The sequence below is a fragment of the Mesitornis unicolor genome, unplaced genomic scaffold (genome assembly GCF_000695765.1).
Source record: "Mesitornis unicolor isolate BGI_N332 unplaced genomic scaffold, ASM69576v1 scaffold12866, whole genome shotgun sequence".
NCBI classification, from domain to species: Eukaryota; Metazoa; Chordata; class Aves; order Mesitornithiformes; family Mesitornithidae; genus Mesitornis; species Mesitornis unicolor.
In genome coordinates, this window is record NW_010188953.1 from 19379 (window position 1) to 33159 (window position 13781).

Here is a 13781-nt window from a genome sequence, read left to right on the forward strand (position 1 = left end):
AAGTGCTGGACTCTCATAAACCTTCACTCAGAATTAGCTTTGAAACATCCCCCCTCTGTGTTTCTGTGTTCATATAAAACTAAAGTCTAATGACTTTCCCATTTCCCATTTACCCTGACAGCCTGAGGGGGTCAGCAACTCTCTATCTCTCCACTGACTGTCACAAAGTGGCTTTTATTAACTGAGGACTTGAGCCCATGATGAAATCTAAATGAGAGTAAATTTTGTTGGTTAATTGATGCTCTGAATCATGATCTATTTAGTTGTTATCTATTTGTATTATCCTTTTGTCTAAGGTTCTGTTTATGTTACCTGGATATTTTGAAGACACCCTGGGAAGTGAGGTGGTGGACTGGTGGCTTCAAGTTTGACCTTAATTCTGTGTTTTCCAGATTTAAGTAAATATTAAGATTTAGATGCTCAAGTATCCACTGGTTATTACTTCTCGACTGGGACCAGGAATAAGAATAGTCATGACTTTGGCTATACACTGGCTAAATGTACTGATTAACTGCGCATAAGACCAGTTTATTCCCAGACATTGTATTGTTGCTTCTTTTGCTTATTTCTTGTGTCTTGTCCCTTAGAGGGACACTCAGATGACCTATTTGCAGTCATTCTGGATATCTGTTCTAAAACACCAATTAAGACAGACAGATGTCCCTCTGAGAACCTAGTCTTTCTGCATCAGTTCTAAGAGAAGTAGGGATAAGATTACAGATCACCCTGAAGGTTTATACCTTGACCAACATTTTGATGTAATTCAGCCAAGTCAACCCTGGCCTTTCAGTGATAAGCTGCTGAGTGTGGGATCTTTCCTGTAAGAGGTTTGCATGGTGCTTAGCACACAGCAATTCCACATAAGATCAACAATAACTCCAACAGTAGCGGACTGACAGGAGATCTGCTAGAGTTTCTAAGAGAGTGAAAAACATGTTCCTGGTGAGGGGACACCTGCAAACATGAAGCTATGGCTCCAGATACCCAGTTCACAGGTTTGGTTGACTTTCTGAAGATGTGTCTTGCTGGAAGTGGAATATGCTTCAAGTTTTGAACTGCAGTCAAACTACCCCAACTTTGTGGAAATGACAAACCCTCCTTCAAGCACTAAAGGCTGCCATGAGTCTGAAGGGAGGAGTGTGCAGCTGGATGCATGTGTGTATTTCCAAAGAAGGGAAGAGAGATGAGGAAAGTTTCTACTATGAAAGAAATGATCCAATTTGAAGCAAGTCCCTCATGGGAAGAGCTGTGACAGAGGCTGCTCTGTTCCTGTTAATTTTCACAGTGCAGCTGTCAGCGGGTCTGTAAATAGTACTCCGTGAAGCCAACACTTCCTATCCACACATCAACCATTCAATTAACAGAAGAACAGAAGAAGGAAATAAAGTGCACCACAGCCTTCTATCATGGCTTTGATGTTTCCCAGCAATTTATGAAAGTGTACACAAATCTAATTACAAGCCCCACTGCTTCCCATTTACATGGAGCTCCTCAAGTTCAGAGCTGTTTATATCAAAATAATTGTTAAAAATACCTCAGCTGATCTACAGCATTGTGGCCCCCCACTCACCGGAGCCGCCACGCTGCTCCTCCCAGGGAGTTTCTGCCGACTCAGCGCTTTGGTGCCAGCGTGCACACATAATAACAGCCTCTTCCCCGCCGCTCCGTGAACGAGGCGCCCAGGCTACAACTTCATCATGCCCACAAAGGCCTATTTTCCTTCTTCCCTCCACCTGCTTGGAGCTCCTTCTGCACGCTCTTACTGCTTTCCCTTCCACCCCTCGTTCACCTAAATATTCCTTTGCTGCATTGACAGCAGAGGGTGAGAGCAGCTGCCTGGCCAGTTTTTGTAATGGACTATGTCTGAAGGCAACTTCACAGTGCTTTGCAAAGTCGTAACTGTACCATAGGAATGCACAGCACTAATAATAGCAGTCATAAACATGAGCCAGGGCTGGCTTCTTTGATGGGATGCCTGAGCATCCAAAGCCAGGAAGATGAGAACTGGTGCCCCATTTGCCATTAGTTTGAAAGAGGACCACTGCACATGGCAATGACACTTGTTTTTGGGGCAACTTTTGATAATCTCATGTTTAAGTCATTCTCACTTGATAAACTAAAGAAGTGAAAATTCTTCCAGCTTAAATAATAATGAAAATCTGTTATGGTATGAGAAGGAAGAGAGTTCATTGCATAAGGAAATAAGAGGATCCCTTCATCTGTATATTAATCGTATTTGGCTGGGGATTTTGGTGCTATGTGTGGACTTCCAAGAACATGGTGAGCAAAGGCTGAAAGTCAACCTTGTTCAAGGTGTTGTGTCATTCATACTTTCTTGATTAATAAAAAAAATTAAACACAGTAATTTGAGATCCAATTGGTCTGCCACCTCACAACACTGAGCAATAATTGCATAATTTGATGTAGGTGTTCTCCTGAATAGAGATTTGAAGTTCTTTTTGTCATTTGTATTGATATGAGCTGCACAGAAAAATGTTGAAATAAAAGCCCCCAAGTTAAGAAAGTTTCAGGTTGTTGGACTTTTTTGGAATTTCTGAAGTTCAACTAAATTGAATCTTCTCTGAAAGGCAGACATCTGTTCAGTGCTTGTATCCAAGTCTCACATTTTCCTTTCTTTTCACAAAACCAAAGATTCCATCTGAAAAGTAATTTTCACTGAAGATGTTCAGCCAGGCATAGATAGACTTGGGATGTTATTGCCTGGATGCAGAAGAAATGCTGTGGTTTGACCAACCTGCTGCAGACTTCTATAATAAAACAAAAGAAGACTTCACCTGTGTGGTGGGGGAAGCCACCTTATGGGGTTCTAGAGATCTTAATGGCCATAAAATTCATTAATTAAAGAAAGATATAGAATGAACGTAGTGCTGACAATTAGTGTGCTGGGTAACTTCACAGTGCACCTAAAGGATCAGGCATCACAGGACTCAGATGCAGGATGCCTGGTTTCTGAATCCCAAATTGCTTGAGTTAGGCAGCAAACAGCCAGAAGAGGATTTGGCTCCCTTTGCATTGGACGTGAATTTAGGTGTCCACTCTGAGCTGCACACTCAGTGCAGCTCCTTGCCCTCACAGTGGGGAGGCAGGTGCCTCCATGGAACAGTCAGGCAATCTTAAACTACACATCTGAGCCATGTGGGAAGAATCACCACCAAAGAGGTGAAGCAAACATATTTAATATCTGCCTTGTAGGTGGGTAATGTCAGTGGGTACAGAGTCACCCCAAATCTTTAGCTCCTGCAAGACTACTGTGGCAGTGATAAGTGCTGCAGGGGGGTTTCAGGATGGCAAGGGTGTATCACTGGTGAGCAAAGTCATTTGTAGACTCTCAGACATCTGCAGGAGGCAAGTGTTTTTAGCTTTTGTTTTTAAGCAGTATGGGTCCTTTTACATTCTAAATTGCACTTCAGGTGAAGAACCACTATTTTGGAACTGGCAGACCATAGGAATCCGACACTTAAAATTAGCTAAAAATCACATATGAGTGTGCTTATTTGGGTTTTGGCTTGACAGGTTTCAAAATCTATTTCTGTATAATAAAATTCTTCCAGAAGTATCTTTTTCTCTCTCTTGATTATAATAGAAACATAGATGACAAACACTTAGAAGACAACCTCAGACATAGCTCCTTAGCTTCTGGATGTCTCAAATTAGGTGAGCTGAGTCCCACCTTAGGTATTCAGACTAATGGCATTATGGAAATCTCCATTATGATTAATGAAAGGGACAGGCATGCCCGGAAGGTGATTTAGCCCATCCTATCACAGACAGATAAAGGGAAGAATGCACAAATCTCTAGAAATATTTCTCTCTCTCTTTTCTGTAGGAATCCTAGAAGAGGCTTAGACTAGGTTACAAACTTATAGGCTGTAAAAACTAAATCAAATTAATCACACTCTTCACTTCCTCTCCGCTCTATGCAGAAAATGTAGACAATAGTACTATTTTACCCCTTCTATGAATTAAGTTACAGCAAAAGACATCCAGAGATGTCACAGTGGGCGAGATGGTGAAAAAGGTGCAACAGTAGTATAGTTTTTAACCTTGTTTTCTTTCTGGATAGAATAAGGACTGCTATGATTTAGGTAAGTGTGATAAGGCACGGAGGAGAGTTTATTCTGTGTGGGTGGATGGACAAGACCATACTTAGATGTGTTAGATGTGCTGTTCAGAATGACTCCTCAACATTTGGCTGTTGCCCGGATATGAAGACATGGAGAGAAGGAGAAAACCAAGCTGAAGATGGTGCCTAGGCAGGAGCATGACTGACGTGTAGGATGATAATGTTGTCCACAGAGACTGAGAACGAAGGTGGAGGAGTGAGGAGACAGAGCTTGGGAGAAAAGTTCAAGAGCTCCATTTTATACATATTGAGCTTGATCTGACAGCTAGACATCCACTAGGAGATGCTGGAAAGACAGGCCAAGATTTTAGTTTGGACAGGAGTCATTCCTGCAGCAGAGAAGTTGGATCTGCAAGCTGTCACTACAGAAATAGTAGCTGAATTTGTGTTGGTGGGTAAGGCTGCTAGGGACAACGCTTAGATGAATAAGAGAAGAGAATCAAGGGAATAGACCTGTTTATGCCCAGATATGGATGGAGAAGAGAGATAGGAGAGGACAGAATAACGAAACCTGAAGGTAGAGGGCATATAATTGTTATAAATGCATTATGAATACAGGCAAAAGTACATGAAAACTATGATCTCTCACAAAGAAGGATTTGAAGGTCAAGTAAAACACTATTGTGAAGCTGATGAGTTGATAGGCAATCTAATTTTAAAAGACTGAAAAAAACTCTCTTGGCAGGTACATATGGAAGGAACTTTGGGCCTGATCAAAAGTAAGAGATTTTGGGAAAGTTATTTCTCAAAGCAGTTGATTGTGTGAAAATTGGAAAGCTGCAGACCTATTTGGTGGGCCCATAGGAGAAAAAAGTGCCTTGCATAGAGAAGCGGGCTTGTGATGGATGGTGGTCAGGCACCTGTCCAAGGAAAGGTTAATAAAAAAAAAGAAAAAACTTTCATAAAAGAAAGTTGCCTTTTGAAACTATTAGGCAACATATGTTGTGTGAACAGGAAGTCACAGTAGAGCAATAATCCTGACAGCTGTGGAGAAACAGGAGTCTGCTGCAGGAGCGAACGGCTCGAGACCTGACAAGAATGATGATGGATGCCCCATTGGTAGTACACGAGGACAAGTCAAGAGACGTTTAAATTGGCTGAACCACAGGAACAACTTGGAGTTGGCATCGCAGCTGGACAAATGAGGCCTGTCCTAATGGTGAGAGCAATGGGAGGCGGGGACGGAAGGAAGATGGCAGCAATGCATCCCTCCTTTCCAAGGACAAGGGCTACATTGCCATCTCACCACGAGGTGGCTGCATTTCCCTGTGAACATCCAAGTCCTGCAGGAAGCTGTACACCCTGAAGCACCATGAAAATGTGAGTGGGAACAGAGATCACTTGAAGAATTTGGCTCATCGCAATCAAAGCACATTTGGAGGCCCTGTGGGAAAATCAGTGTGCGCTCTGTGTCTTGATCAAGTGGGAGTCCACTTGACAGGTCCTCGCTGAGCAATGGTAGCTACCCATGCGCCTGCTCGCAGCTCATGGGAGATACAAGGCAACGCCACGTAACTTAGCTTACAATAAAGAGGATGACATTCATAATTTTCTACTTGCTTTTCCTGTGAACTAAGAGTACACATGTGAACTGCTGCCGAGGTTTAGTCAATTCATGGAAACTTGTCAAACCATGGAAACTCAATGGTGAATCTGGGATGTGCAGCTACTAAGGGTTAAATTGTGATGCTTTTTCAGGTGTCTGGATTTGATTATTCAAGAACATTTCTAGAACAGGTATTTGAGTCAAATACGTCAAGAGGAAAAATGGTCCCATAAAAAACTGACTGATGAAATTGCCAAATTCTTCATTATTTTGCACATCCTAAGTTCAGTTGATGTCAGCAGGATGGAACAGAAATTTGCTCCCAAGTGGTCAAGAGATGAGTATCTTTTCTTATCTAATGTGGGCTGAAAATAGGAAGGATAAGAGGTGAGGAAGGTTAAGGATATTTTGGTTATAGTAAATCTAGATAAAATCTTCAACTCTCCTTGGGTTTTGTCTGGTTTTTCTCATCTTTCTCATACCTATGTCACTTAAGTTTGCAAGGTTTTAGGACAAGAACTGCCTTTTTATTACACCTTTTTCGAGGCACCACACCTTGTGGAACTGCAATTCCTGATGTCAGTTTAAACACATTATCACTTTGGGTCAAAGTTTGAAAGTAAGTCATTAAAAGTACCTCTTTGACCTGTTTCAGGAAAGATGCCCATAATATTAACATCAAGCCCAGCATTTGGCTTTTTAAGAAGGAATCTTTTAGGAAGAGATTCCAAAAAGTATTGTAATGCTTCAAAAAATTGAGACCACCATCTGTAATGAAAGTTTTTGCAATAGCATCACTGGTAAACATGTACTATTTTTAATCTGATTTGTCTAAGATGGGGTTCCAAAAAATGAAATCTTGATGACTTGCTACTTTTAGAAACCTTTTCCCCTGTAAAGAATTTTCCATATTTGTCCCTGCAAAGACCAAGAGACAATCTGCTGGCCCACTTTAAACTTATTTGGATAAATTCATGAATTTACATTAGAGTTTCTTACTGAAAGGAAGACTTTACACTATTAAATATTTTTATTGAGCTTTTTTGTATCCTTTCCAAGTTGTTGTCATGCTTCTTAGCCTTTCATGATTTACACTGTGAATAATTAGTAATAAAAATAAAATACTATTATAATAAACCAAAACATGTTGGACCAGATTGTCTTCCCTTACTGTCAGTGGAATGCCTCACAATCCTCTGGGTCTGTGTGATGGTGAACAGATATAAATTTGCGTAGAAAGTACATTCTATTTCTACCTTCCTGAACTATCAGGCTTGAAACTCTATAGTACTAGACATTTGTCCAAGTGGGATGAACTCTCAAATGTTTCCTGGAATATTATTTTAGTTGGTCTGACTGTCTTTCAAAGGTTGGATGTAGAGGACCACATTTATGCCTAGGTAGGCCATTTTGTAGTAGTAGTAGCGAGGTGTCCATCACTATGTGATTTCTTTCTAACTTCCAGTCCATCAGGTGAACATACTGCTCTCTGCTGAATGCTGGTGAGTTCTTTGTCCTTCTTCTAAAGGCAGGGACTCTTTGGGGAGGGAAAACAAAGAAGCCCTGAGACACAAGCTTCTGCTTGATTCATCCCTCTGAAACTTGAAAGGTTACATTCATGGTGAGTTTGACTGAAGGTTTTTGGCATCTGTGAACCATATGTCTTTTTTACACGTCACCAAAACTGCTGGTGACAGAGCACAGCACCCCTTGGGGTTCTGCACCTGTGTGAACTGATAGTGTCATCCCCACCTTTCCACTGATGGGTTAAGCACACTCAAGGCCCTGCATGCCTGAGGTGTTATCTACCTTTCCTGAAAGATGGGTTGCAGAGCATAGATCAATCCTTCCCCCTCCTCAGTCAGACCACAGGATCGCAAAGGCTGGACTGACCCTGATTTGTGTGTGTTGCAGAGCTACTCACCGGCATGGTCTGACTGCCATGCAAGGCGTTGATGGCTGCTTGGGCCTCCGCATGTGAAGAGTACTTCACAAATGCACACCCTGGAAGAGGAAAAAGAAAATCATAAGAAAGCTTGCATATATACAATTAAAGCCCATCCATATGAGTATCCTGCCCTCAGAATTGGCCAGTAAAGATGCTTGAGGAGAAAACATAACAGGAAAACATGCTTCTGGTTATTTCTGCCCAAAGTCCAGCCATCAGCAGCCTGAGGACCTCTTAAGGAAAAGCTGCATCCAGAATTTCCATGCTGCTTGCAATGGGCACTGATGGACCCAAACTTCACATGTACATATTGAAACCACTTACATTTTGATTTCCACAACTTCCCATACCAGTGTTGCACAATTTCACAATTTATTGGGTGAAAATTAATTTCCTTTTATTCGTATTGGACTTAGTGCTGAATACTCCTCCCCCTGGTATTATGAGAAACTGTAAGGAATTGTGTAAAAGTTATCAGAAAGCTGCATGTACTTGTTACAAGCAACCACAGGACAGCTGTACAGGAGATATTCAGGTAACCCCAAACCCACAAGGCACCTTATCATATTGCTGTCTGAAAAAGCTCCATGACAGACTGCTCAGAGCTTGCTTGGCTCCAGGCAGCTTTGATCTGACAAAGCATGAGAGCTTCTGATGAAGAAGCAGGGATGGGAGAGATCTGCATGTGATGATTGCCAGCTTCACACCACCAAAATTTGAAACTTAGTCTTCCACAGTCAATGTCACATCGTGAGCTGCATAACAAGTGCCTGCATAGGTGGTCTCCTCTGGACACTAGAGAAATGTAGGCAGTGCTTGTCTGGCCTGCATTGCCATGTGAAGAATCTCACACTAACTCTTACATAAAGCTTTAGGGCAGAAAGGTGTATTTATGAATATGTGCTGGAGTGCAGAAATGATCAACACTTCAAAGGGTCACATGCACCACTAGAGTGGGGGAAAGTATTGCTAACACTCTTAGTTACAAGCAAACTGACTCAGAGAGAGGAAGAGTAATTTCCATATGCTAAGGCTGTTTTTGGAACAGATTGGGAGAGATCTGAGAAGTTCTGGTTTCCGTTCCCTTCTGTTACTACCAAAGACTTTTGAGCTTTTTAATCAATTTGCAAAGCCCTAGCTGTTTCCCTGAAGGGGTACAGATCACTGTGCAAGGGATGCCACTTCTGACAAAGGGACAGCTCTCCTTTATTCCCGTTGCAACATCTTTAGAAGGCCCACACACCCTTATGGGTCCATACAGTGCAGGGTGAAAACTGCAGTGTTAGAACCTGCACACTAGAAGAACAAGCCCCAAAGGTCCCCAAAGTCATCACTGCAGCTTGATAGAAGTGAGATTAAAGAAAGGAGTGGTAGCCCCTTCTAAAAATAATACACACATAAGAAATTTGCTTACAGTTAGGAGCCCTTCACTTTGCATTATGCCCTCATCACTGTGCTTAGACTGCATTTCAGGAAAAGCACAACAATTGTTGCTAATAGTTGGATCTAATTTATAAAGAGCTGAGAGAAGACAATCATGAGAAAATGAGATAGATAAACTTCAGCTGGAAACAATAGGGATCAATTATGTCATAATCGCAGCCCAGCATTCCCGGGCTCCTGAGATACTGCGCCTTCCTCTTCATTAATCAGAGATAATCCAGAATTAGGGTGTTTAATTATTTGCAGAGATTCTTTTGTACTTTCTCCCTCTAAAAGAGAGATGCTGATTAGCAAATATACAAAAGCTTTCCAGCTCCAGTCACCCATTGCATTTAGAGCAGGATTTTTGGCTGAAATGCTGCTGTCATGTTGAAGGCTTCACTCTCTTCAGGTGAAATTCACTCCTGCACTGAGGAACTTGACAGATCACTGGAGCTGGATAAAGGTGGAAATGAAAGGAGTAGTGGGCATTTATCTTGTTTAATGCCCAAGATGCTAATAGGATACCTCCTACTGCTTCCTCTTACTGTTTCCAGTAGGTTTTGAGGTAGCAGGACAAATGAAAACTCATCTTTTACTGGTATATGGTGACAAGAAAATAGCAGAGATCCCAACATTTTGGCCCTTTGCTTTGTGTGTTCAATGAGATGCTGCTGTAAACAACACAAAATGTGCACATGATCTCCTTCATTCTCATTGTCACCAGAGCAGACTCCAAGGCCTCATGAGCACAGCACATGCCACTCTCGTCAGAATAGATAAGTGGCCCTTTGACAGGAGCAGATCTGGAGTCTGAAGTGACTTTGACACACAGAGAGATATATAACCTGTGCTGAACAGGGAGACACATGTGCGTAAGTCTTTTTTATATCCTTAGTTCCAGTTTATAGAGCTGGAAGGTCTGCTTTTACTGTCTTGTCAGCTTGGAGGAGACTGCAGAGTCAGGGCCTAAGGTTATAATTGCAAAGGGTGTTAAGTCTCCTCTTGTTGAACTTCTGGTGCCATGGGAAATCTTTACTCTCTGAGTTACTGAAGTAGACAACTGCTGAATGGGAAAAAAAATAAAAGACGGGGAAAGTACTGCACCTACCCCTGAGGGACTCATGCAGGATGTGTTTCTGCAGCTCCCTGAAGGATGTGCCTTATGGGTCAGGACATCACCCATGGCTTCAGGCGAGATTCGGGCAACTTTATGACTATGACTGAACTGCGGCTGTGCTAAAGTGGGAAGCTGGGACTTATCTTTGTAGCTTGTATCAAAGTACCTGGAGGACTTAAACGGTCACTGCAGGGGTACCTGGTGGTGCTTCATATAGTGGGTTGGGTAGGACTGAAGTCTATGGGACCTGATTGCTATCTGGCATTAGACAATGTTTAAATCTCATTTTAGGTAGACTTTAAGTCTTATGAATTTAACCCAAAATAAGTAGCTCACAGGCAATGTGTGTCACATATTGTTTTCTAACAGCTAGAAAACATTACAGACTGGGGATAAATTTGGGAGCTGTGGCTTGCCTGACTGTCTCCTAAGATAAGGGCACCAGCCTTAAGTTTTCTGTTGGATTGACTGTTCTGTGTGCGTGTGTGCGTGTATGAAACTGTGTGTGTGTAAATTAGGAGCTTCACATTCTCAGTAAATAGCACCAGCAAATGGAAGCTGGTAATATTAACTCTGTCAAGGCTCAGTATTGATCCTGAACAGCTCAGTGAAATGCAAGCCTTAGACTGCAGACTGCTAGCACTAATAATTAAACTGGTTAGCAAGATGGAGCTGCCACTCAGATTCAGACTGATAATGAAATTATTTAAGAAAAAAAAGAAAACTAGAGCAAGTATGAATACAAGTCTATGGATTTGATCTCCTTTGGAATCTGTTTTTTAAAGATCTCAGACTTTATTGCCTTTATTATTACCTTGTTTAACTCCTTTGTCATAGATTTTGTTCTGTACAATTCCAGGTGGAGGCAGACAGACATATATTTTCGCTTTTTCTCAATTTACTGATTTGTTCAGTGAATGGAGTGCTTAACTGCCTACCGTTATGATGGCTGGAGCTCTTCTAGGCCAACCACTGCTTTCCAGTGGGGCAACATCTGTCTTTGGGTGTCATGAAACTAAAGAAGTCATATAATTGAGGAAATGTGCCCACAGTTTATTTTCGTCATTTATACCAAGAAGGCTGAGCTTTGCTGACTTATATCAAACAGCTGCCTTATAATGCTGGTGTGAAGTCTCTTTTGGCTGCCAGTGATTTTATGGAATAGCAATATCTTTCTCCAGTGTATCACTGTGATTTGGATTTTTTGCCTCCCTGTTGCAAAAATATGCTGGCTGATGTTGTCACATGTCAAAATACCCGGTGAGATATGAACTGCGTCAGCAGGACCGGTCTCTTCTCTGATGCTGCACTTTCCAGCACCATTTATGATATATTATAAGCAGATCAATATTTAATGGACACATTATACTGTCAAGAGAAGAGGGCTTCCTATTCAAATTGAAGTTACTTTGTCTAGAGACTGACGGGGAAAAAAATGAACCTCTTATTCAAGAAAGAAGCCTCATGCTTACACCTGGGCTGTAGAAGAGGATCCTTTGTGCTATCCAGCTAAGAGTGAAGTCAAAAAGTGGCAGAAGGAGGTAAGGCACCTAGTTTTGAAATGAAGTATTTGTGTCTTTCAAACAGTAAATGCTTACTGAATGTAATATTTAAACCAACACCTGTACCATTGCAATTGTGATCACTGACTGGTGTATACATACACAAAGGCCAAGTGAAGAAGGGTAAGATCTGGGGCTGATGGGTGAGAAATAAGAACACAGAATCATAGAATGGTTTCGGTTGGAAACGATCTTTAAGATCATCGAGTGCAACCATAGATCCAGTCCTAAGTCCATCGCTAGACCACATCCCTAAGCATGACTCGTCTTTTAAACACTTCCAGGGATGGTGACTCAATGACCTTTTCAATGAAAAAATTCCTCCTAATATCCAATCCAAGCCTCCCCTGGTGCAACTTCAGGCCATTTCCCCTTGTCCTATCACTAGCTATGAAGGAAAAGAGACTGACCTCCGTCTTGCTACCCCCTCCTTTCAGGGAGTTCTAGAGGGTGATAAGGTCTCCCCTCAGTCTCCTCCAGACTAAACGACCCCATCTCCCTCAGCTGCTCCTCATAATTCTCATGCTCCAGACCCTTCACCAGCTTTGTTGCCCTTTTTTGGAAGTGCTCCAGCACCTCAATGTCCTTCTTGTAGTGAGAGGCCCAAAACTGAGCACCGTATTTGAAGTGCGGCCTTACCAATGCCAAGAGGGTCAACCACCTCCTTAGTCCTGCTGGCCACACTATTTCTGAAAAGACCCTGTGTTCAGAGGAAAGGCTCTGCTCTGCGACCAAACAGTAATAGGCATCAGTTTGCACATGGCGAGACATAGCTTGTTGAGGAGATGTGTTTTCAAGTGCAATCAGCTTTTTCCTCTCATCCACAAGCAGACAACAACCAGCAAAGTAATGGCCTCCCTTGGCAAACATGATCCTTCCTAATGTAAGAGATGCTGTCGTGGCAGCTCCATCGTGTATTTGTTACATCAGAAAATGATATATATACTGAAACTGGATCTAGCTTGACACAAAACATCACCATACCTTTGCTGTTGCCATCGGGTCCCCGAAGGATCGTGCACTCCTCGATGTTGCCAAATGCTTCAAATAGCCTGCGCACGTCATCTTCTGACTGCTGCTTATTGAGCATGCCCACAAAGAGTTTTCTGTCTTCTGGAACAAAATAAAGAGATGCTTACCATATTTTGGGAGAGATGTGAAAGCCAAGATGGCTCAGTATCACATGCAAAACAAACGGTGATTTCATTGAGGTGACATATTTCAGAAGCTGCTAGTCTTTTCAGGTGGCTGGCTTGAAAAACCTTAATAGCATCTGACTTTCTATGAGTACTTGAAAATAATTTGACAATTTAAAATAAACAAACCAGAGAGGTTTAGTTATATACAAAATCTTTAACTGCTTCTCAAAATCTAGGCACCAAATTCTTCCAAATCAGCTTTTTCTGATCAACTTTTGCAGTCAGCTTGCAGTAACTGAAATGACAACATTGCTCAGACTGTGATCGAAGAGGAATGTGGATAAAGATAGCATACAGAAATACAGCCCAAATGAAAAATAACGTAAGTTAGTAGCCCTCACAATACTACATAAGTTGCAAGAAAAAATGTTTAACATAAGCTGTTTTAAATCAGGATATAATGGATGCCAGAGCCTGTAAATGGAGATTTGCCACTCATACCCACTCACAGACATATATCTACAAGTTTTGGATGAGTTTTTAATATATTTTTAAAGTTTGTTTGAAATAAGCCCAAAGTTTTTGAAACATATATATTTTTTGAAACATAAGGTTAACTTATATGATTACTAATATCTGAGATAGATCAAGCGGGTGGTAATTCATTTCAAAGCAGGACATGGTCTGCTAGTAGATAAGTGTATTTTGAATGAGGAAGGCTATTTATGTCTTGGACTTATACCAAGTATGGGGACCTTCAGTCCAGAATGAAAGACCTTCAGAAAATGTTGGTTAAAACAGACCAAACTAATGACTGCTGAGTTGGTAGAAAGATCTGAAATGGCACTGAGTGGTGCCTCTAGATCAAGATTATGTTCAGAGACTGGTACCATTACACCA

At 41.7% G+C, this 13781-nt stretch overlaps 1 protein-coding gene across 1 annotated transcript in view; it reads right to left on the reverse strand.

Annotated features, from left to right (window-relative positions):
• The window catches only part of LOC104541770 (CUGBP Elav-like family member 4), a gene marked incomplete at both ends in the record, with an annotated part of 31287 nt that extends 18432 nt beyond the window's left edge, over positions 1-12855 (reverse strand). The window contains 2 exons of the mRNA XM_010185904.1: positions 7615-7694; positions 12727-12855. Coding sequence (XP_010184206.1) covers positions 7615-7694; positions 12727-12855 — 209 coding nt within the window. The remainder of the gene's footprint in view (positions 1-7614; positions 7695-12726) is intronic.
• Positions 12856-13781: the final 926 nt, after the last annotated feature.